Consider the following 26469-nt stretch of genomic DNA (forward strand, 5'->3'; position numbering starts at 1 on the left):
CCTAGTGGGGGATGTCTCCCAGTTAGGCTACTCAGGGGTCATGGACCCACTTAAGCAGGCAGTCTGTCCCTTCTCAGATCTCAATCTCCGTGTTGGGAGATCCACTGCTCTCTTCAAAGCTGTCAGACAGAGTCGTTTGCGTCTGCACAGGTTGTTGCTGCTTTTTCTGTTGTTATTTAGCTGTGCCCTGTCCCCAGAAGTGGAGTCTACAGAGACAGGCATGTTTCCTTGAGCTGCTGTGAGCTCCACTCAGTTCAAGCTTCCCAGTGGCTTTGTTTACCTACTTAAGCCTCAGCAATGGCAGGTTCCCCTCCCCCAGCCTTGCTGCTGCCTTGCAGTTAGATCGCAGACTGCTGTGTTAGCAATGAGGGAGGGTCCGTGGGCATGGGACCCTCCCGGCCAGGTGTGGGATATATTCTCCTAGTGTGCCTGTTTGCTTAAAGTGCAGTATTGGGGTGGGAGTTACCAGATTTTCCAGGTGTTGTGTGTCTCAGTTCCCCTCGCTAGGAAAAGGGATTCCCTTCCCCCTTGTGCTTCCCAGGTGAGGCAATGCCCCGCCCTGCTTCAGCTCTCGCTGGTCGGGCTGCAGCAGCTGACCAGCACCGATTGTCTGGCACTCCCTAGTGAGATGACTCCAGTACCTCAGTTGAAAATGCAGAAATCACCGGTCTTCTGTGTCGCTCGCGCTGGGAGTTGGAGACTGGAGCTGTTCCTATTCAGCCATCTTGCTCCGCCCCCTGTCGAAAATTCTTTTACGAATGTTGAATATTGGCCCCCACTGTCATCTGGTTGGTAGGGTTTCTGCAGAGAGATCCACTGTTAGTATTTTGGGCTTCCCTTTGTGGGTAACCCGATCTTTCTCTCTGGCTGCCCTTAACATTTTTTCTTCATTTCAACCTTGGTGAATCTGGTTGCTTTTCTCGAGGAGAATCTTTGTGGTGTTCTTTGTATTTCCTGAATTTGAATGTTGGCCTGTCTTGCTAAGTTGGGGAAGTTCTTCTGGATAGTATCCTGAACAGTGTTTTTCCACTTGGTTCCACTCTCTCCATCCCTTTCAGGTACACCACGAAACACAGGTTTGGTCTTTTCACACAGTCCCACATTTCTTAGAGGCTTTGTTCGTTCCTTTTCATTCTTTTTTTCTAATTTTGTTGTCATACTTTATTTCTTAAAGTTGATCTTCAATCCCTGATATCCTTTCTTCTGCTTGATCAATTTGGCTATTGATACTTGTCTATGCTTCATGAAGTCCTCATGCTGTGGTTTTCAGCTCCATCAGGTCATTTATGTTCTTCTCTAAACTGGTTATTCTAGTGAGCAATTCTTCTAACTGTTTTTCAAGGTTCTTAGCTTCCCTGCATTGGGTTAGAACATGTTCCTTTAGCTTGGAGGAGTTTGTTATTATCCACCTTCTGAACCCTGCTTCTGTCAATTCCTCAAACTCATTCTCCATCCAGTTTTGTTCCCTTGCTGGTGAGAAGTTGTGATCCTTTGGAGAAGAGGCATTTTGGTTTTTGGAATTTTCAGCCTTTTCATGCTGGAGTTTCCTCATCTTTGTTGATGTATCTATCTTTGGTCTTTGATGTTGGTAACCTTAAGGTGAGGTTTCTGTGTGGATGCCCTTTTTCTTGATGTTGATGCTATTCCTTTTTGTTTGTTAGTTTTCCTTCTAACAGTCAGGCTGCAGGTCTGCTGGAGTTTGCTGGAGGTGCACTCCAGAACCTGTTTGACTGGGTATCACCAGCAAAGGCTGTAGAAGAGCAAAGATCACTGCCTGTTCCTTCCTCTGGATGCTTTGTCCCAGAAGGAGTACCCGCCAGATGCCAGCCGAAACTCTCCTGTATGAGGTGTCTGTCGACCCCCTGCTCAGGGGTGTCTCCCAGTCAGAGTACATGGGGGTCAGGGATCCACTTGAGGAGACAGTCTGTCCCTTAGCAGAACTCAAGTGCTCTGCTGGGAGATCTGCTGCTCTTTTCAGAGCCGGCAGGCTTAAGTCTGCTGAAGCTGTGCCCACAGCTGCCCCTCTCCCCAGGTGCTCTGTCACAGGGAGATGGGAATTTTATCTGTAAAACCCTGACTGGGGCTGCGGCCTTTCTTTCAGAGATGCCCTGCCCAGAGAGAAGAAATCTAGAGAGGCAGTCTGGCTAGGCTCCATAGGGGTGGGATCTGCTGAGATAGACCACTTGGCTCCCTGGCTTCAGCCCCCTGTGGAGTGAACAATTCTCTCTCACTGGCATTCCAGGCACCACTGGGGTATTAAAAAAAAAATCCTACAGCTAGCTCGGTATCTGCCCAAATGGCTGGCCAGTTTTGTGCTGGAAACCCAAGGCCCTGGTGGCGTAGGCACCCAAGGGAATCTCCTGGTCTGTGGGTTGTGAAGACTTTGGGAAAAACATAGTATCTGGACCGAAATGCACCATCCCTCATGGCTTCCCCTGGCTATGGGAGGGAGTTTCCCAACCCCTTCTGCTTCCCGGGTGAGGCAACGTCCCACACTGCTCCTGCTTGCTCTCTGTGGACTTCACCCACTGCCTAACCAGTCCCAATGAGATGAGCTGGGTACCTCCGTTGGAAATGCAGAAATCACCTCCCTTCTGTGTTGATCTCACTGGGAGCTGCAGACTGGAGCTGCTCCTATTCAGTCTCCTATTTTTTTTTTTTTTTTTAAGACAGGGTTTCACTCTTGTTGCCCAGGCTAGAGTGTAATGGCGCAATCTTGGCTCGCTGCAACCTCTGACTCCCAGGTTCAAGCGATTCTCCTAAAGCATTTATTCTTAAGCAAATAAATGAATTTGGATTTTAAACTCAAGAAGTTAAAAATAAAGTAGGGAGAATAGATATAAAAATTGATATTAATAAGTTACATATCAATTAAACAGCAGAACTATCATGATACATCCAACAATGGGATACAATTTTTCTTTGAATTTCTCTGTCCTAGAGTAACCAAAGAAACAAATTATCTGCCCCCAAACACACCCAGCATTCAGAGGTGGGATGGATATAGGTTACTGGTTACAGTTCTTCCTTGGCATCCATGGGGGATTGGTTCCAGGAGCCCCTTGAATACCAAAATCCAAAGATATTCAGTCCCTCATATAAAATGGTATAATACTGGCATATAACCTACACAAATCTTCCCATATATTTAAATCATCTCCAGATTACTTATAATGCCAATACGATGTAAGTGCAATGCAAATATACTATGTTTTTTGATTTGTATTTTTCCCCAAATATTTTCAAGCCATAGTCGGTTGAGTCCAGGGATATACAACCTACAGATACAAAAGGCTGACTGTATAGAAATTCCCATTGAAAGTGAGAGAAAGTGGAAGGTAAAAAAGAGTTTATTAGTCCATAATAGTCTTGAAATTAGTTTTGGCAAATGGTGGATTTTTCTTAGTTAGGATTCAAGGCCAGGGAGTAATTCTCTGTGGGTCTAAGCTCTACTCTCTTAATCATTGTTCCTTTTCCATGTAAGTTACCACTTATTTGCAGCTGAGTTCTTTTATCAGCCTGCTTCTGGCTACAGCTTCCTTTTATTTTGCACTCTCTTGGTCCCTTTCAGTCCAAGCTGGCAATGTGTCTACTGATGCAATTTTCGCAAGAAACTTGCAGGTCTTAAATAAATTTTATTGGGTTTTACTCCATTAGACAAAAGTCACACTCACGAATCGTTTTTCAGAGAACCTTTTCTCTATTTTGGCTCCTGCTGAAATGCCTGTGGGATGGTACTTTTAAACTTTCTAGATTCTCTGGTTTCTTGAAAAGATCTGTGGGGTACACCATTAATCTCTTAAAAGGGGCCCTTTGTGTGACTGAATGTTCTGACCTTTTGATCTTTAAGGGGTTTTTAGTAAAAAATTATACAGTCACACTCTCACGTGAATTTTTCTCTGTGCCACACTTTTGGAAATAATCTCTTTTGCCAGCTGCATCACAGTAGGAATTCCCCAAACTGTCAAGTCCTGGTTCCCTTAAAAGTTCTTCAATTTCTCTCCTCTTGCATTTTACTATAAAGCAGAAAGAAAAAGAATCAGCTCGCACCCTCAACACTTTCCTTAGAAATCTCTTCAGCTAAATATCCAAGTTAATCACTTACATATTGTATAGGGGACAATTCTGTTCTCCCACCATACAATAAGGAACCACTTTCTCCAGCCTCTTCCTAGCAAGAGACTCAAGTACTGAGTCCTACAAACAGTTTGTTCTGGGCAATATATGCTTTTCTATTCTATTCTTCAAAATTCTTCTAGCTTCTTCTCACTGCCAAGTTCCAAAGTGACTTCCACATTTTTAGATATTTGTTACAGTAGTATTCCACTTCCAGGTGCCAAACTAATACCAGGTATAATTTTTTTTACCGATTTGTAACAAAGTATCACAAATGTAATGGCTTAAAAGAATACCCATTTATTATTTCTGTAGGTTAGAGGTCCAGATACTTAATAGGTTCTCTGCTCAAGGACTTACACGGCTAAAATCCACATTTCAGCCATGCTGCATTCCTGCATCCCTTTCTGGAAATGCTGGGAAAGAATGTGCTCCCAAGCTCATTCAGGTTGCTAGCTGAATTCAGCATCTGTGGATGTGGGACTAAATCCCTGTCTCCCTGCTGTCTGTCAGCAGGTATGCTCCTAGAGGTCACTGGTATTCCTACATGGCCCCCTCCATCTTCGAGGCCGGCAAGGAAGAATTCCTGTCCACTGGATCCTTCTCACACTCTGAGCCTTTTGACAGGAAAAACTCAGTCTCTTAAGTGCTCACCTGCTTGTTAGGCCTACTGAGGATCATCTTTGTATTTTAAGGTCAACTAATTCGGGAACTGAAATACATCTGGAAAAATGTCTTCACTGAGATAAGTGTTTGATTAATTAACAAGCAGTAGGTATGTGTACATCAAGGGGGCCCATCTTGATACACTTTGGGGCCCATCTTATAATTCTGCCTACCATAGGCATATGTTTAGGAGTAAAATTGTTGGGTCATGAAGGATGTGAATACTGCCCAAGAAACTTCTAAAATGACTACAACACTGAAAACTCACATCAGTAAGTTATGAGAAGCTCCAGTTGCATCACAATCTAACTAACATTTTAGCCATTCTGATGAGTAGTTGTCGTTTTAGTCTGCATTTTCCTGATGACTGACTTTTGTCTTCTTTAAAAAAAAAAAACTCAATTATTTCATCATATGTTCTCATATAAACCTCTAAAATGACATTCACTCATATTGTAATACACATTTGCATCTCTGTACTTTAATGTAAGCTATTCATGCATTAATAAATAGCTCATTCTGTTCACTGGTTCACTGGCAGAGCTAAGTAATTTTTCTTTATTTTTTTTTTTTTTGAGATGGAGTCTCACTTTGTCGCCCAGGCTGGAGTGCAGTGGCATGATCTCACCTCACTGCAACCTCCACTTCCTGGGCTCAAGCAATTCTCCCTGCCTCAGCCTCTCAAATAGCTGGGATTACAGGCGTCCAGTACCATGCCCGGCTAATTTTTGTATTTTTAGTAGAGACAGAGCTTTGCCATGTTGGCCAGGCTGGTCTTGAACTCCTGACCTCAGGTGATCTGCCCAACTTGGACTCCCAAAGTGCTGGGATTATAGGCTTGAGCCACTGCGCCCAGCCAAGCTAAGTACTCTTTTATTTGCCTTTGGTTATATACCTTCTCCTTCCACATAATCTTTTAATGTCTTTTTATATAATCTTTTTACACCTTAAGTACACCTTGTAAGGCCCTTTTGGAAAGAGAACAGTCTCTTTAAATATATCTCCCCTTTTCCTTGACAGAAGAAATTCCTTGTTAGGAAGTTGCAAAAGAGTGTTTCGCTGAGTACCAGCCCCCTAAAAATCTATCTAAGTGTAATGAAGATTTTAAATTAACTAACTGCACATGTTAAACGAGGACAAAATTAATCACAATACTGAAACAAATTAAAAGATGCAGAATTGTAGAAGAAATTCTGACAAGTAAAAGGGTAGAGGTATTCAAAGAGACTCCTTACTATAGATGATTTTACTCTAGGAAGTGATCCAATACTGCCTGAACATCTTTCCTTTAACAGTTTCAAAGTTATCAAATCGTAACTGTCTTTTCTCTGAATATTAAGAGAATTTTTCTTTTATTTTAAAATCTTGCTTGAATACGTGATACTCTATACCTAGAATTTCCAAGATGACTCTTCATTTCCATATCACCAACCAATTCTCTTTGTAGATCAGAATTATGTCCAGAGTAGTAGATCCCACATTTTCCCAACAGGATTGGGCACCAATTCATGCCTATGTTCTACTCCTTAATTTCATCCCATCAAATCACTCTCATATCTAATGTCTGTACACTTTTCATTAAGCTGCTTTCAAAGAAAAGTATTTTGGTAATATTATGTGATTACCAGAAAAACTATAATTCTAGGTCTTTGTTTCAATATTGTGATTAGTTTTTTCCTTGTTTAACATGTGCAATTAGTTAATTCAAAATCGTATTAAGACCTGTATAGATATTTTGGCAGCTGGTAGTCAGCCAAACACTCTTTTACAACTGTCTAAGGTTATACCCTATTTATGTGGATGCCGAGCAAATTACAAGCTTTATAAATATGCAAAGCACAGTATTGTAATAAAATAATGAAATAAGAATGTAATGTAATAAATGAGTTTTTGTTTCCATATAAATTTATTTATGATACTGGGAAAATCTGACGCTAGGGTGGCAACTCATTGCTACAGTAAATTATAAGCACAAAATCTCCTTTTGCTGTGCTGGAATCAGAACAGATTTTAACTTCATTTGTCATACGGTTGTGTTTTTCCATGAGAGGACTTTGAACATGAATTCTCCATTGATATTTAAGTTATAAAATCTTGATTATTAATGTATTTCATATGATAATTTTCCTTCCCTTTCATTACTTTAGAATGAAAGCATACTTATTCTCTAAACAATGATGCATCTATCATCAAATAATAAGTCATATAGAAACTGTAAATCAGAGTATTAGAATAAAGAAAAAACATATGTGTTTAGAAATATATTAACTTTAATATTAAGATTCAGCTTTTCGGGTGTTTAGCATACTTACAGGGGAAAATATTCTATAAAATTCACTAAGGGAAATTTTCTTAACCCCTGAGAATAAATAATTATTTATGTGAAAAGGTTTTTACAAACAATAAAGCATTATAAATCAAGATGTATAAATATTAGACAATAATACTAGGTTCTAAATAGGAAAGTCCACATATAATTTAGTTTTCAGTCTTAAAATGTTTCACATATCATTAGTTATAAACTTATGCAAAAACTTAACATGGTTGAGAATACTGGTCATACTAACTCATGGTGATGGAAAAAGACTAGAAGATAGTTGTAGCTGCTTATCAACCCAAGACTTGCTCCTATTTAAACTTCTTTAAAGGAAAAAACAAGATATAAGCTAAATGGAGCATATTCTGTTTTACTTATCAAATTCTCAGTTTCTATGGGAGCAAAGAACCTCTCTTCTACATGTATAAACCCAATGGCACATATTAACGAGGCTCACCAATATCAAGGAAAAGGAACAAAGGTGATATGTGTTTCCTAGAGCTGCCAAAACAAATCACCACAGCATGGGTGGCTTAAAACAACAGAAATTTATTATCTCACAGTTCTGGAGGCAAGAAATCTGAGATCAAGGTGTCAGCAAGGTGCTGCCCTCTCTGAGGGCTCTAGGGGAGAATCTGTTATATGCTTCTCCCCTAGTTGCTGGTATTGGCAGCTATCCTTTGCATTCCTTGACTTACAGTTGCATCACTCAGCTTCTACCTCCTCCAACACATGGTATTCTCTGAGTTTGTGTGTCTGTGTCTCTTCACCTCTTCTTATGTGGACACCCGATTAGTCTTCCCCTTCACCTTCATAATCTCATATTAACTTGATTACATCTGCAAAGACCCCATTTCTAACTAAGGTCACATTCATAGGTACCAGGAGTTAGGACTTCAAAATTATCTTTTTTTGGGAAAACAATTCAATCTGTAACAGAGGATGGGTAAGTAAAGTCCACACCCCCAGTATTCTACTATGACACACTGCTGCTCCCAATTCCTTTCAGGCTACAGAAGATTGAGATGCTATAGCCACTACTATCAGCAAATTAGTCCCTGTGATAAAAATTATACAGCAGACAAATCCCTGAGCTGAGCCTGGCAATTGGCACAATAAGCTACATGCTAATTAAGGAGGATATTTAAAATTGTATGTTTTTCCTCAACTTTCAAAATATATTTACTTTTTCTTTTGTTTGCTGGTTTAAAAAAATTCCATCTTGCATCCTAGTTGGTTTTAGCCTACTTTTCTTTTACAGCTGAATTGTGTGCTGCCCTCCTCAATTATATGGTGAAGTCCTAACCCCCAGTACCCAAGAATGTGACAGTATTTGGAGCTAGCACCTTCAATTCAAACAAAAATTAGCCGGGCATGGTGGCAGGCACCTGTAATCCCAGCTACTTGTGAGGCTCAGGAGAATCACCTGAACCCAGGAGGTAGAGGTTGCAATGAGCCAAGATCATGCCACTGAACTCCCAACAGACCAAGATGCCCTCTCTCAAAAAAAAGAAAATAAAAAAAAAAGGCAAGCAGCAGCTCAGCAAACTTCAAGCAGTATAAATATGAAGAAAATAATAGCTACACATATCATTGTCAAAGTGCTAAAAACCAAAGATAAACTGATAATTTTGAAAGCAGTCAGAGAATAGGACTCATCAAATAACCACTAATTTCTCATAAAAACAAAAAGGAGGGCAGAAAATCATGGAATAACAACTTCAAAGTGGTGAAGAAAAACCACTGGTAGGTCATGAAACTCATAATCAGAAAGTCAACTACAAATGCTTCAAATTAATTACAAACTGTCATTTCATGTAATTTCAAAAATCATCAAACACTATATTTCACTGATTCTAAATGCTATTGACTCCAGGGCATGCCATTATTTTTATTTAGTATTAATAAAATTCACAAAACATTTTCAATTAATTATAAGACACCATTCATTAACAAAAACATTGCAATTTCAGAGATGTAAAAACGTTAAAAATAACAAATAAGTAAATGCTAAAGTCAATAGTCCTCTTTCAAAAAGCCAAATCAAAATCCCAGCAAGCTACTGTGTGGCTATTGACAAACTGATTTTAAAGTTCATATGAAAAGGCATAAAACCCAAAATAGCCAACATAATACTGAAGAAGAAGACCAAAGTCAGAGGGCTGACACTACCCATCTTCAAGGTTTGCTATAAAACTACACTAATCAAGTCAATGTATATAGTCATCCCTCCATATCTGTGAGGGATTGGTTACAGAACCCCCTCAGTTCCCAAAATCCAATAATGCTCAAGTCCCTTATATAAAACTATATAGTATTTGCATATAGCCTATGCACATTAAATAATCTCTTAATTACTTCTAAGACTTAATACAATTTAAATGCTAAGTAAATCATTGTTATCTTGTAATTTTATTTTTATTATCTTTTTATTTTTCCCCCAAATATTTTCAGTCTGCTGATGGTTGAATCCAGATGTGGATCCCATAGATACAAAAAGCTGATTGTATTAGAAAAATAACAGACAAATAGATCAACTGATCTATCCTAAACAGAGAACCAGAAATAGATCTACTTAAATACAGTAAATTGCTCTCTGATAAAGGAGCAAACACAATTCAATGGGAAACAGATAATCTTTTCAACAAATGGTGCTGGAAGAACTCGACAATCATACGCAAAAAAAAAAAAAAAAAAAAACAAGAAAAAAAACTCTAGATCTAGAACTTACGTATTTCAAAAAATTTAAATCAACATGGATCGTAGATCTAAATGTAAAATGCAAAACTCTAAAACTTCTACAACATAACACAGGAGGAAATCTAGGTAGTGATCTTGAGTTTGGTGATGAATGTTTTAGATACAAACAACAGAAGTGTAATCTCTGAAGGAAAAATTAATACGCTAAACTTAATATGAAGTATCTGCTCTACAAAGACACTGTGCAGCGAATAAAAGTAAAAGTCAGAGACTAGGACACAGTATTTGTAAAATACCTATCTGATAAAGGTACCCAAAACATACGAAGAATTATTAAAACTTATCAATAAGAAACAAACAGCCCAATTTAAAAATGGGCAAAAAATCTGGACAACTCACCAAAGCAGCATATGAAACAAAGAAGAATATGAAAAGATAACCCATATCATGTGTCACTACGGAACTACAAATTAAGGTAACAACGAGGTAACACTACACACGTATTAAAATGGCTAACATCCATAAACTGGCAATACTAAATGTTAGTAAGGATATGGAGCAAAAGGATCTCTTATTCAATGCTAGTGGGAATGCAAAATAGTATAGCCATTAAGGAAGACAGCTTGGCAGTTTTTCACAAAGCCAAAGATAGCCCAGCGTATGATCCAGCAATAGCACTCCCGGGTATCCAACTGTGTTGAAAATGTACATCCACAAAAAGTCTGCATGTGAATATTTATAACAGCTTTATTCATAATGGCCAACAAAAGCAAAAACCAAGATATCCTTCAATAGGTGAATGGAAATACAAACTGTCACATGTGTAAAAGAAATTTACTGATAAAAAGAAATGATTTAGCAAGCCACAAGACTAGTCAAGACCAGTAACATTAAATGCATATTGCTCAATGAAAGAAGACAGTCTAAAAAAGCTACATGCTGTACGTATGATTCCAACTATAGTCATGTGTCACGTACAGATGGCTATGTTCTAAGAAACCCATCAGCAGGAGAATTCAACATTGTGTGAATATCATGGAGCATACTTACACAAACCTAGATAGGCTGTATAGTACAGCCTCTTGTTCCTAAGCTAGAAACCTGGAAAGCATGTCACTATGTACTACATATTGAATACTGTAGCCAACTGTAGCACAAAGGTTAAGTATCTGTGTATCTAAACATAAAAAGGTACAGTAAAAATGTAGTATAATAGATTAAAAAATAGTACACCTCTAGAGGGCAGTTATCATGAATGGAGTTTGCAGGAATGGAAGTTGCTCTGGGTGAGTTCAGTGAGTGGTAAGTGACTGTGAAGGCCTAGGACATTACTGCACCCTAGTGTAGACTTTATAAACACTGGACACTTGGTCCAGACTAAATTTATTTTTAAAAATTTATTTCTTCAATAATAAATCAACCTTAGCTTACTGTAAACTTTTTACTTCATAAATATTTTAAATGTTTTAACTTTTTGACTTTTTTAATAACCCTTCACTTACACATTGTAAAACTATTAAAAAATATTTTTTCTTTATATCCTTATTCCATAAGCGTTTTTATATTTTTAATTTTTTTTTTTACTTTTACTTTTTAAATTTTTTTTTTTTTAAAAAAAAACTAAGACACAAACACACACATTAGCCTAGGCCTACGCAGGATCAGGATCATCAATCTCACTGTCTTCCACCTCTAGATCTTGTCCTGCTGGAAGGTCTGCAGGGGCAGTAACACACACAGAGCGATCATCTATGATAACAATGCCTTCTAGAATATTTCCTGAAGGACCTGCCGGAGGCTGTTTTTCTTAAATAAGTGGAAGGAATAAACTCTAGAACAATAATAAAATGTATATTCTAATAAATATATAAGACAGGAACATAGTAATTGATTATCATTATCAAATATGTACTATACACAATTATATGTGCTATATTTTTAGAGAACTGGTAGTACAATAGGTTAGTTTACACTGGTATTACTACAAACATGTGAATAATGTATTGCACTAAGATGCTATGATGTTATGACAGCTATAACATCCCTAAGCTATAGGAGTATTTCAGCTCCATTACAATCTTTTGGGACCATCATCATATATGCAATCCTCATTGAGTGTAACATCATTATGTAACACATGGCTACATACGACATTTTGGAAAAAGCAAAAACTACAGAGACAGGAAACAGATCAGTGGCTTACAGGGGTTGAGGATTAGAGAAAGAGCATGGATAAACAGGTGACACACACTGGTTTTTAGGTCAGTGAAACTATTCCATATGATACTCTAACAGTAGATACCTGACATTACACATTTGTCAAAATACATAGAATTGTTCAACACAAATAGTGAACCTTAATATATTATGAACACTAGTTAACAACAATGTATCAATTTTGGTTCATTAATTGTAACAAACTTACCACATTAATGCATATTAATATCAGAGAACACCACGGGGGGGGGGGATGAGTTGGGGGAATGAGGGTGGTATATGAGGTATATGGAAATTCTCTGTAGTATCTGCTCAAATATTCTATAAATCTAAAACTGTTCTAAAAATAAAGTCTATTAATTTAAAACCTGTGCATGTTAAAATCAAAGAAATGTGATATAGTTCCCTGTTTTGGGTATCATAATACAGTAAGTTAGATATAGAGAGACAGACCTAAGACTACTACTACAAACTTTAAGATATCTCATTTTCTGTTTAACAATCAAATACTTACTAAGTACTTACTATGTCAAGAAAGTCACTAGTTACCTCGTCATGACTTAGCTGTGATTATACCTATTTTTCCTTAGATCTCCCAACTCTCTAGTCTCTATGCTGCTTTTTACCCTAGTATCGTTTCTCCCAAACCACATTTCTCACTAATTCCATGAGATGTCATGAGAATCAAATAAGAGAGTCTAAGATAAAGCCCTAGAGCTCACAGGTTTCCTTCCTCTACTTTAAGTTCACACTTCTTACCTCTACTGTTATTACAGTTGTTATAACTATATTGTTCTCACATTCTCTTCTTCCGCCTTTATTGTCAACAGGTTTTAGTCAAAATTTTAGACATTAAAAACTAAAACTTGACTGGAAAAAAGTAGCTGCTTAAGAAAATCAACTTTTCCTTAGAAATTAAAATAAAAGAATCAAGTATTTCCCTTTTGGTATTCCTATAAGATTCAAAATTTTAAAAATTTCCTCAAAATACATAAAAAAAGATTGTGCTTTTAATGTTAACTATATATTATATACATACATATATACAACCACACGTGTATATAAAATAACAATATATGTCTCTCAAATTATTGAGGGAAGGGACTATATCCTTACTCATATTTCATACCAAAATAAGTTCCATATAAATCAAAGATTAAGTATAAAAAATAAAACTTTAAGAGTACTACAAAGGCCAGGCATGGTGGCTCATGCCTGTAATCCTGGCTCTTTGGGAGGCTGAGGAGGGCAGATCACTTGAGGTCAGAATTCGAGACCAGCCTGGCCAACATGGCAAAACCCCGTCTCTACTAAAAATACAAAAATTAGCCAGGTGTTGTGGTACACGCTCTAGTCTCAGCTACTCAGGAGGCTGAGGCTGAGAATTGCTTGAACCTAGCGGGTAGAGGTTGCAGTGAGCCCATATCATGGCAGAGCAAGACTATGCCTCAAAAAAAAAAAAAGAGTACTACAAAAACATATAAAGGACAATGGTTAATAAAATCAGGGTGAAAAAGTTTTTCTAATCAAAGCCCCAAATTCACAAGTCATATTAGAAGAAATTTCTATGACCAAACTAATCTACTTCTACAAATTTATCTTATGGATATACCTGCATATGTAGACAAAGACATATATATAACATAACATCACAACAGAGTAAAATGAATATTATGCAGTTATGAAAATGATTCAGGAAGATTTAAATGTGCTGATATGAGCCAATCTATGGGATATGTTAAGTAAAAACAAGTTACAGGAAGAATATGTAATAGCTTCCCTTTTATGCAAAAAAAAAAAAAAATTGCAGGGGAGATATACAGAGATTTTTTCTTTTATATATACCCTGTAAATCCTTCCAGAAGGACACAAAAGAAATTTATGTGGTTGCCTGAAGAAAGTAAGATGGATCTAAAAAAGAAGGAATCTTGCTTTTCAGTATATCCTCTGAAGTTTTTGAATTAGTTTTTAGATTGCGCATAAGGTCCATCACACACAAAAAAATCAAAGACTGAAATTCAAGAAAATATCATAATAGTAAATATCCTATACATAGGATAACTGGGAGAATTCTTACCTTTCTCGGCAAAATTTAAGTGAATGTAGTATGGCAGGCCTCTTCTGACGCAAATTCCATAAGTGTAAGGTGTCATCAGCCAAGGCACTCACAAGAGCTCCCTTAAAAATCAAAAATAATACATTTCATATAGAATACATTTTATAAACATGAAGTCTACTCAACAGCTGCCAGAAATATCTCCTTCCCAAATTTCAAAACTTTCTGCCAGCAGATTTAGATCTAAGAAACATTTGCCTCAAATTCAAAACAGCAGATGTAAAAAGTGCATATGTATTACATGTATGTAAATATGTTAACTTCTTCAATAATTTAAAGTATAATTTAGTATCTCATAAGCCAAAAGTATACCAGGATCTAGTGGAATAGTATGGTTAACATCCAGTTATTTAACATTAGAGATCAGACTATAAGTTACTTTGTAACTATTATACATACTTCCTTGATTAGCAGAGCAAAATATGATATGAAGTAACACCCTCATTTCATTCAGCTTAAGACAAATCCTTATGAAAGTACTATACTCAGATCATAATTCTACTACTAGAACGGTATGGAAAATAAACATAGCATTTAGCACACTGTAATATCTATATCTGAAGGTTTGAAAACTGACTAATTTAGAATGTTAAAATGTCTGATACAACTAAATATTATTTATAGGGAAGAAAAAGCCTGGCAGTATTTGAGAATCATTTAAGTGGCTCATTCTCACCCAAACCCAACAAATCAGCATTTCCAGAGTGCTATGGTTTAGATGTGGTTTGCAATGCCAAAACACATCATGTTGAAGTGTAATTGCCAGTGAAGTGGTGTTGAGAGGTGGTGAACCATCCCTCATTTGTGTCATAAAAGATCTGCCTCTGTGAAGGGTTTAATGCAGTCTCCAGGGAGGGAGGGAGCTCCTTCCCTCACAGGACTGGATTAGTTCTTTTGCTAGTGAGTTGTCATAAAGTGAGGGTCACCTCTTTCCTCTCCTGGCATGCATGAGCTTCCCTTTCTGCTTCTCTACCATGTTATGAGGCAGCATGAGGCCCTCACTAGAAGTCAGCCAGATGCAGCTGCTCAGTCTTGGACTTCCCAGCCTCCAGAATCAAAAGTTAAATAAATAAACTTCTTTCTTTATAAATTACCCAGACTCAGGCGTTCAGTTGTAGCAACAGAAAATGGCTGAAGACACAGAGCAAAGATCTATGCAAGAATACCTTGAAAAACCTCTAGAGATGATACTGATATAAAATTGTAAATGCAATGTGACAATTGTGGATAAAATTAAGACTCTCTAGACTAGAGCTGATTTATTAAGACATCTGAATGCTTTTCCTCAAAGGAGTTAGAAATCTATCATCAAGAACTGAGAGAAGAGTAAGACAAGAGATGTAACATGCAGAATTTACATTAATTTCAAAAAAGATTTGCAAGACCAACTTTTAGGTTATTGTAAGAAATTGTAAAGTCTCCCTCTTTCAAAATAAGAGTTTCTCATCTACTCAGAAGAATTAAAACAGCTGTCAGGACAAGATTTATATTATCTCTCTAACTCCTTTCCATCTTCAAAATTCTATGAGGGCTACCCTAACTTCTGTTGACAGGACATGACTACTGGAAAGCAGAAATACATAAAGTCCACATTCTCTCCATTTCACTAAAAGCACTGTCTTATCTAGATCACTTTGAGGTAGAGATACTCAAAAGATTTAGGGTGTCAAAGATTTGTACTGCTCTTTCTTATTTCCATCAAAGAAAAGGCCATGTCATCCTCTTTCTTAGTATGTTTACCGCATCTTAAAATCTCCAGGAAGAAGAGAAGACATAGAGCCAAAATAGCAATAACAGATAACTTCCTTTTATGGTGGCTCCTTCACCTATATGGTATATAGTTTTCCAAATCTGAAAGCAAACAGGTACACCTAATTGTCAGATTTCCACTTTTTAAAACAACAACAAAAAAACTACCTTTATGTATTTATAATTTAACATTTAAGCAGGTCAAAAAAAAAAAATGGCCCTTCCAAAGAAGTCTATGATCAATCTTACTGAAGAGAAAAAGAATACTTAATATGAATAAAAACAGCACAAATTTAAGATTTCTAAAATTTAGGCGTACAGTAAATGATCTGCCGTATTTTATTAACATTGACTCCAGTGTTGCTTTAAAAAATAATCTTAACACAAGTATAAAAATGAAGAACAGGATAGGCATGGTGGCTCACGCCTATAATCCCAGTACTTTGGGAGACTGAGGCAGGCAGATCACAAGGTCAGGAGTTAAGAGACCAGCCTGGCCAACACAGTGAAACCCTGTCTCTACTAAAAATACAAAAATTAGCTGGGTGTGGTGGCACGCGCCTGTAGTCCCATCTACTCAGGAGGCTGAGGCGGGAGAATCATTTGAACCCGGGAGGCGGAGGTTGCAGTAAGTCAAGACCATGCCATTGCACTCCAGCCTGGGTGACAGAGATCTTAAAAAAAAAAAAAAAAAAGAGAGAGAGAGAACAGGTTAATAGTTGCCAGGGACTGAGGGTGAGCAGGAATTCAATTACAAAAGGATTCCCATAGTGTTGAAGGCACTTCTTTATTTCTGAGGGAATGCCTTCCCTTAGTGCTGAGGGAACTGACCTGTATCTTGATGTGGCAGTCCTTACATGCATCTGTACACGTGATAAAATTGAACTACACACACAAACACACAAATGAGTCCATATATGAACTGGAGAATCTAAATAAAGGTCTATAGTCTAGTTAATAGTACTGTTTTGATGTCATTTTCCTGGTTTGCTATTGTAGTATTGTTATATAAAATGTTACTACTGAGAGAAGCTAAAAGGGTACACAAGCTCTCTCTGAAACTATTTTTAAACTTAACCATGAGTATAATGATTCCAAAATAAAACAATCTTTAAAAGAGGAAAAATAATCTGAGTCTTCATATATGGCTTCAACAACTTTCTACACTGTAATTTTTAAAAATTTAACATTTTAAAATGCCTAATATACACTTCTATACAGGATACTGAAGGTTTTAAAAACCTTGAAAAATGACCTTGAAAAATCTAGACGATTGCAAATTATTTGGATGATAGTTTTATGGAGGTTTTTATGTTGTCATAATTATCTTTTTACACCCAAGATGCCTTTCTTAAATCCTCTGGTATGAATAAAACATTTATCAAAAGCCACAGGTATTCAGGAATTTATTTTCTCTCACATACATTTAAGAAATTATTCCACAGAGCCTAAGGGTTTATGGACTAAACTAATGTCCACAATCTATCCTCATATTTAAGGAGATCAGAGCCTTTTCTGAAGCAATTTCACTTTCTTCCTTCTACGACCAGTTTTCCCTATCAATACTTGCAGTAAACATCTATTCTCAGAGCTGCTCGTATGTTCTTAAAATATGCAAAAACCGTGTTTCCTATGCTGATAAAATGCTGTTTTCTCTAGCTCCTTCTATACTTTCAAAAGGAAAGGCAACGTCAATTACTTAAAGCGATTGACACATTTGTGTGTTAATTAAGAACTCTGGGCAGTAACTACTTTCTAATGAATGAATGTTGGTTTCTTGGTTGTATTTCAAAGCAATTCATTAAAGACGCACATTCTTTGATTTGTAATAAGCTCAATCTTTTAAAAAATATTTTAATATAGATTTCTATGTTACCCAGTATTCAATATTCCTTAAAATTTAAATGCAGCATGTTTTACCAAAAACGTTTACCTTAGGCCATTCAGTTTACAACACTGTCTTGAGAAAACATTTTACATTATTTATGTAACTGTTCATGATGCTATTTTAAAATGAATTACTATTTCTGATTATAAATTAATTTTTGTTCAAATATATAAATAAAATGTGAACGCATGTAAGAAATCTGAAAGACTAGATGTGGTCCTACTTTAGATATAAGTAGAAATGATTAAAACAATTCACTAACCTCATTAATCAGGAACTGGAGCTGGATTACTGCAGCTCCATTGTCATGCTGGCAATAACATTCTACTCCTGGACGACCAAAGCTGTAATTAATTCCATTAAGGAGTTTATGGTATTTGTTTGGTTTTTTGAAACTGGTAAATTATGTAATAGGCTGATAAATATTCCAATGACCTCATATTCATTACAGGCTATTTACTGAAGTTGAGATTTAGAGCTAGGTTTGTTACACATCCATCTAATAGTTTCTGTTGAAAAGTCTCAGAAATTACAGGTTTAAACAAAATAAGCAAATTAGAAGAAAATGAATTATTAACATCAGCAACATATTAAAACAAGATAATATATAGGTAATACATTTTATGCTGGCCCAAATTATTTTCTTCATCTTAAAATAATAAAAAGAAGACAAAGGTGGTTGGATCTACAGAATGTCCCATTTTGCTGTAGTCAACAACAAATCTGAAAAGTAGGCAAATGTCATTTTGGAATGTTGCTTTTCGGAACAGTAATCTTTTTACTGTCATTTTTCATTTCTGCCGTGTAATTTTTGAGTAAGGCTAAAAATGTAATGAAGAACTACGTAACTATGTTTCTAATTGACACATGATTTTGTTTCACCAAATGAATGTGTCCATCTTTTACAACAGGCATGGATACTGATTAAAATGAATTGGCATACAATAATAACAGCAAATATTTATATAACATTTTCCACGTGTTAGGCATTATGAAAATGTTATTTATATCAACTCATTTAATCCTCATAACTCATGAAGAATATGTTATTTTCCCCCATTTAAACAGATAAGGAAACTGAAGTACAAAGAAATTAAGTAACCTGGCTCAAGTCACACAACTAGAAGTAGCGAAAATAGAATATAAAGAAGCATTCTGGCTCCAGAGTCTACACTGTAAATTAATAAAGCATGCTGAGTAAAAACATCAAAACAGAACAGAAAAAAAAACTGTACATTTGTAGAACTCACTATGTGCCAGGCACTGTTATATGCATTTTACCTTCATACACTTGAAATAAGAAGGTAGTCATTTTAATCAGCTGTAAACTAATCTCATTTTGCCAGTTATTAAATATTACCCTAAAGTAAAAAGCAAAATGTAAAAATAAACTTTGGTGGGATTTAATTAATTATAGTTGCCGGTATATAAATTCACAGTCAGGTACAGTCCGTTTCTGTATTCTATTAATACATGCCACAAAGTTCTTAATGAAAACAATTGTGCCATAGGTTTAATTCCTATTTGCTATGATTTTTTCCTTTGGATTTCTAGAAATTTTCTAGACAGTACTCATTTTCAAGAGTTTTTTCTATTTATTACTAGCAATTATAAATTTTATAAATTAACAGGTTGAGTATGTTTAGCTCATAGTACCCTCCTCTTTAAACACCTAGAATTATTGTTAGTAGTAATAATAGTAGTAGCAGTAGCAGTAGCAGTAGTAGTAGTAGTAGTAGTAGTAGCAGTAGTAGTAACAGTAGTAGTAGTATTTTTGCTATACCAGTTGCTCAAATACAACTGCAGGAAACTAGATTTCAAATTAATAGTATTGGCAATGTGCAAATCACACCATGACAGGCCATAAAAAAGAAAAATCTGTATATCTGTTCACCCATTTCTTTCTTTAGAAAAAGAACCTGCCCTTCTACCCAGTACAGTGAGTCTAATTCTAATCTCTTCAGCTAAATTATTCCTTCTGGCATAAATTAGCATATTTTATAATTCCCATTTTACATGAATGTCAAACCTCTCTTTTGAGACTAGATCGGGATCAAAGAATAAGTTGATTTTTTTTTGAAAGTGAGTACTGTAGAAAATCATAATAATTATACTTACCTTACATATTATTTTATCACAAAACATACACAATACTGCTAATATTTTGATATTAGGCAAAGACATTTTCTTTAAGTATGAATCTATTAACTAAAAATCAGAGTTGTTTTTCTTGAGTAAAACATAGCTATCACTACCCAGGTATAAGATTTCTAGTTTAACTTCTTAAATGGAACTTTAAAGATAATGTCAAACAATACGAGTACAGCATTCATATACAGTCTTACTATTTCTTTTTCAGGCATTATAGGTATCCACACCAAATTGGGAGGGAAATTTTAAGTGACTGACTTTCATAAAGTCTTTTAAACGCATTCATCTTAGATGTTTATTTAAAAATGTCTCTTTTGACATTTGTACTTCATCATTTTATAGAATATTAAGGCGATTTACCTGATTAGAATATCTAATACAATAGACATAAAAAGACTGGGAATACAGATAAACTGATTCTTGGTAAGTAAAGAATAAGCAACAGGTCTACTAATTTGAGCCTTCTTAAGAAACAGCTTACTGGTGTTGAAATTTCAAATTGCCATGGGCGTCAATCAATGTTTTCTCCAAAGAGAATGAAAAATGTCTATAAATTTAGGAAGTCAGTTACATAGAGATCAAAGAGAGGTTTTACTCTTAGGCTATGTATGACACTACTCTAAACAAAAAATGTACTTTTAAATTGATATAACATAGTTCCTTAACTTCTAGCTAACATGATAAAAATAACTTCTTAATAAACAATAAGAACCACTTACTGAGTAACTACTAAGTGGTTAGGCACTATGCCTTAAATACATAATTGCACCTAATCATCACACTAATTCTGAAAGGTAGTTATTATTCATGTTTTACAGGTGACATTTCTAAGGCTCAGAGAAATGATTTTTTCTCAAAGTTACTTATTTCATTCCCTTTTTCCTGTAAATAAAGCAGTACTATACAGATGCAGCTAGCCCCAAGGGGTCCTACCACCAAAACTGCCCTATGGATTGGCAGAAAAATTCGTACATTACTACTTCATAACAAAAAATTTTAAATTAAGTTCTAAGAATAGATAATGATACATGTAATCTTGAGAAACTAACATAGAAAGGACACAAATTTCAGAGCAAGTACTTCCCTATCCTGGTAGTTTATCAGAATTCTGGCCCCATTGCAAACTTGCTACACCCAAATTTTCAGAGGAGATGCCTGAGTAGGTTGTTTGTTTGTTCATTTATTTATTATTTTTTTACTTATTGTGCCACAGGAACCATCTGAGGCACAATGAGACTTGAAGACCTCTACTTTCAAGTTAGTTCATAGGCCAGCTCTGCTATTAGATGCTGTGATCTGGAGAGAATTATTACAGGTCTTAACTATCTAATCTATAAAATGAATATACGACCTATCTAGACTAGCTTGCAGAACTTCAGTGAGGATTAAACCACATAGAGTGTACTTACCAAGAGGTTCCACTATCATTATTTAAGACAATGTATTATTCACCATGTTGGCTAGAACTAAATGTTCCCTGACAGTGGACATACCATTATAATACAAGAAAATGTCAACACTGAATTTATTAGATCACAAAACATTCATATCTTTTCACATCTATAATTATTATTCCTTGCACACATGATTCTTCCTAATACTGACATTACCGAGTTAACATTTTTATTAAAAAAGTCAAACACTGTAATGAAGACCTGCTTAGTAAGTGATTTCCATTTACTGTGGCTATGTTCACAATTAAATGTCTGAAACTAAAATGAAGAAAAACCAAAAGATTATACACTGAACATTACCGCAAATTTATTAAGTGAGGAAATATTCACTTACTATTCTAGTATTTGTTCTTTTATATACATAGGGAAAAGTAAGTATCTTTTTCTGTCACTGTATCTTAGCTTGTAACTCTAAACTTCAATGTATTCTTTTGAAGATAATACAATATTCCTATCTCAGGTACAATTTCTGCCCTCAATTTTTCTATTGCTTGACTAACAAGAGCTATGATAACTACCTAATCCCACTAGTAGTTCTTGTTTTTAAAGCAAACCAGTTAATTTATCTGACCCACGATACATGTCAGATAATTCCTGCACAGCTAGACTCATGGTCCATGTTCAGACAAGCACCATTATCACTGGCGTATTTATGAAGAGATGTACGAGACAAAGTTAAAACAGATCAGGAGCAGTCTTTAAACACAAGGCTCTGTAATTTAGTCACGACCCTCTATGTAAGCAATAGGAGAAAAAGAAATAATTACAGAAAAAAATAACATGATAAAACTAGCAATTAACGAATAAGCAGGAAGAGGTGTACAGGACACATGAGCAGAAACAAACGCCAGAGCCAGTAAAACCTATTTTTTTTTTTTACAGTAGTGTATATCAAATTCAAAACAAGCATTAATCTCACTGTTTAAATGGCTTCTTCTGGTTGATTGGGAAGGGGAGGAATAAATGAGGAATTGGAAGGTCTTTAAGTACATCATCATCGTCAGCACCATCATCATCACCAGTATCATCACTGAAGCTGAGATTTGCTGAACACTTAACATGTGTCAAGTAAAATACTACATATGTATTATCTCACAATAGTTCTCTATGATAAGCTCTGTTTTTACAAATAAGGAAACTCAGGCGCAAAGTTTAAGTAACTTGCTCAAGGCTACTCACCTAGTTAGTAAAGAAGCTGAGATCTGAACCAAGGCAGTCTAATTCCAGAACCCACAGTATAAATTACCAACCCTTATAGCACACACGCAAACACACACACACAGACACAGCAAAATATATTAAGAGCCCGTTTTCACATGTAAATGTTACTTCCTGATTTATTGTAAATCATCTTAAAACTGGAAAAGGAACATATATTTATAATCAACGTTTCACAACTGAGTACTTAATAAACCCAGATTGGTCTAATTCTATAAAACTTAATAAACCCAGATTGGTCTAATTCTATAAAACTAGACTAAATGTAACTTGTAGTAAGGTGAACATCATACACCAATTAGATAGTAAACAATATGCTAATTTAAAGAATAATATACTAGAGTCATTTTTCATTGTTAACAGTTGTTAGCTGAGGGTATCACGTTTAAAAATTAATTTTAATAATGAAGCAATATGGCCCAGCAAGATAAGCAAAAAGCTAGAATTCTGAATTCTAATTCTAGTTGTAATTTTGAGACAACCTCCTTACAAATACCTCCATGTGTAAAATGATACGCCAAAAAACATTTTAGAGTCTATAGCTACTGAGAGGAACAATACTTGGCAAAATTAAATGAGAAATAGAAATAAACAATCATATCTTTAAAAAGTATACGGGATCAACGGAATACATGATGTTAGAATACAGGGCACAACCACACATCTCAACGAGTGTAGAAAAAAAATCTGACAAAAATCAACACCGTTTTATGATTAAACACGCAACTCAATAAAACTAGAAATAGAAGGGAATTTCCTCAACATGACAAAGGGCATCTATGAAAAACTCACAGCTAACATCCTTCTCACTGATGAAAGACTGAATGCTTTCCCACTAAGATAGGGAAAAAGACAGCATGTCCATTCTCACCACTCATCAATTCAACATGGAATCTAATGTTCTAGCCATGCAAATATGCAAGAAAAAAAAAGAGAGAAAGTGTTAAAAACAAAAAGAAAAAAGTAGAACTATCTTTATTCATAGGTGACATAATCTTATACATAGAAAATTCTAAGAAATCCACTAAAAAAAACAGGAATGAATAAAAATGTTCAGCAAGGTTGCATAATACAAGACCAATACACATAAAAATCATACCCTGGCAATGAACGATCTGTAAATGCAATTAAGAAAACAATTCCACTTACGATAACATCATAAGGAATAGAATATTTAAAAATAAATTTATCCAAAGAAATTCAAGACCTGTAACATCAAAAACTAAAAAGTACTGCTGAAAGAAACCCTAAATAAATGAAAAGATATCCTATATCCATGGAACAAAGACAATATTATTAAGATGGCAATAATCACCAAACTTACCGAAAAAACCTAAACAATCTCTATCAGAATCCCAGCTGCTTGTAGAAATTGACAAGCCAATACTTACATATCATTATATGTAAGTATAGCTCACTAAAGCTGTTAAAAACAAGAATTAGCTTGTATAATACTAACACCATATATGAATAGGTAATAATAAAAGGCAATGAATTTAAGGCAAGCAAACACTAGAATTCTTAACGAAAACAAATTAAAACATATGCTAGTCTTAAATATATTTTTGTCTGAAACGTTTAAACATTTTTCATAAGCACTGAATGAATTTAACTATTTAGCAACCTAAATGAAATACAGCACAATAGGAGGAAAAAAAAAACTACGGTTTAGTATTTTTGCAAGTCAGCTACTTATTTCCTCCTGTCCTGCATTTGACTTTTTAAATTTCTTTCATCCATGATTTAAAAACAAGACGTATTTAACAGATGAGAAGCAACAAAGAAAATTCAATATTCTTGTAAAAAAATAAGATTGTTGATCATGTAAAGAATTAGTATGGTTTTAGAAATACATGTAAGTAAAAGTCCCAAGAAAAATATTTTACCCTTGTAAATTACAATAATTTGTATTTCTCACTAATAGTTTAAAATCTACATTAATTCCTAAAATATGCTGATGAAAACTGCTCAGAAAATCCCAATTTGGGACATTATAATGACTGAAAAGTAGTATACAGAGGTCTTTGGTCCAAGATACCAAGCTGAACAAATATGTATGCCGTCATTTCGTTCCAAGATCCCTTTAAAAAAGCAAAGCCAAAAAATAAAGGACCAGAAAATACAAAAGAAAAAGTAAGCAATATAAGGATTATTTTAGAACATGTAACATCCAATAAGAGAAAACAAAGAAAAAGAAGAAAAGTATCAACGAAATAATAGAAGAAAGCAGATTTTACTCCGCTTCTAATGAACATGGGTCCTTAGATGGAAGTACACAGAATGATAAATGAAATTAGTCCTAACCTAAATACACCACTCTAAAATGTTCCTTAAGGCTTAAAAAGAAGACCTATAGACTCCCAGGGAAAAAGAAACAAAACAACAAACAAGTGACCACCTGCAAAGAAATGATCAAATTGCTAGTTTGCTAGCAATGTTTACTAGTTGCTAGAAAACAGTAATGTCCCCAGAGTTATAAAGACATTCAAGCAAACCCCTGACAAGATCTAAATATAGAACAAAGACTTTTAGATATTCATGGGCCTCAAAAATCATATCATTCTTTTCGGAAGTCATTTAAGACTATGCTCCAATAATTTGAAAGAGTAAATCCCGCCCCCCCACCCCCACACGCAAGGCAATGACGGGGAACCTAAAAAACACTGAATTCAACCCAGAAAAAAAAGACGAAAAAAGCCCAGGAGGAAAATAGTACAGCTGACATAAACAACACTGGTCCAGCTTAGAGAAGAACAAGGAGGTATTCACTGGAGGCAGGTTCATGAGAACAAGAGGGCTCCACAGATGTGACTCCATCCTTGAGAAACCCCAGGCATTTAACCATGAGATGACAGCAGCCAATGCATTAGGGAAGTGGGGGAGATGGAAGAAAAGCAGCTGTACAAGAAAGGAAATGTACTCATAGGATATCATTTGACTGTGGAATAAAAAAGTCATCACAGGAAAAAGTCATAATACATACTGTTCACCCATTTCCAACTTTTAGAATCAAACTAGAAGTTTGTATTAATTACACGTGACTACAGTTGGCAAACGAAAGGAGGATGAAAAAGGAAACAGGGCCGGGTGCAGTGGCTCACACCTGTAATCCCAGCACTTTGGGAGGCCGAGGTGGTCCGATCATGAGGTCAGGAGATCCAGACCATCCCGACTAACATGGTGAAACCTCATCTCTACAAAAAATACAAAAATTTTAGCCGGGCGTGGTGGCAGGCACCTGTAGTCGCAGCTACTTGGGAAGCTGAGGCAGGAGAATGGCGTGAACCCGGAAGGCAGAGCTTACTGTGAGCCAGGATCGTGCCACTGCACTCCAGCCTGGGTAACAGAGTGAGACTCTGTCTCAAAAAAAAAAAGGAAGAGGAAACAAACATGGAAAAGTGATGGATTAACATTCTCATTTTACAGAGTGGGGAGCCAAGAGCTAGTATGCATAATTGACAGAGCAAGAAATACAGAATTAACTATAAGATACTTTTTGAAATTTACAAAGGTAACAAGGAAACAAAGTAAGAATAGGGACAAGACTACAGGGGAGGGGAGATATGAGGCAAATTTTATTAAGGCAGGAAATCAACTGATAATTTATAAAGTTGAGGAATCAAAAAACATTGGCAAGAGATTTTATTCAGAGTTAGCAACATGACCAGTCACAGTTAAATGGATCCTTCTCAGGAAGGGGTAGGCATGGGCAAGGTAGGACATGTACTTTTCATCACAGCCCCCACTATACTATACTACTTAATCTTTAAACCATGCACATACCTTTGGAAGGGTGGTTTCGTTTAGTGTGTTTCTTAAGTGGAGAAAAGCAGCAGTACAGAATCAGACATACAATTATTGGGTTCATTTCATTATG

General features: G+C 35.7%; 1 protein-coding gene across 3 annotated transcripts in view; it reads right to left on the reverse strand.

Annotated features, from left to right (window-relative positions):
- Window positions 1-26469, reverse strand: part of STXBP5 (syntaxin binding protein 5 (tomosyn)) — a 209368-nt gene that overhangs the window by 159460 nt on the left and 23439 nt on the right. For all 3 annotated transcript variants that reach the window (XM_011959439.1, XM_011959438.1, XM_011959440.1), the window contains exons 3-4: window positions 18032-18113; window positions 14094-14194 (exon numbers count right to left, since the gene is read on the reverse strand). In XM_011959439.1, the coding sequence (XP_011814829.1) occupies window positions 14094-14194; window positions 18032-18113 (183 nt within the window). The remainder of the gene's footprint in view (window positions 1-14093; window positions 14195-18031; window positions 18114-26469) is intronic.

This window comes from Colobus angolensis, unplaced genomic scaffold, assembly GCF_000951035.1.
Source record: "Colobus angolensis palliatus isolate OR3802 unplaced genomic scaffold, Cang.pa_1.0 Scaffold493, whole genome shotgun sequence".
Lineage (NCBI taxonomy): Eukaryota > Metazoa > Chordata > Mammalia > Primates > Cercopithecidae > Colobus > Colobus angolensis.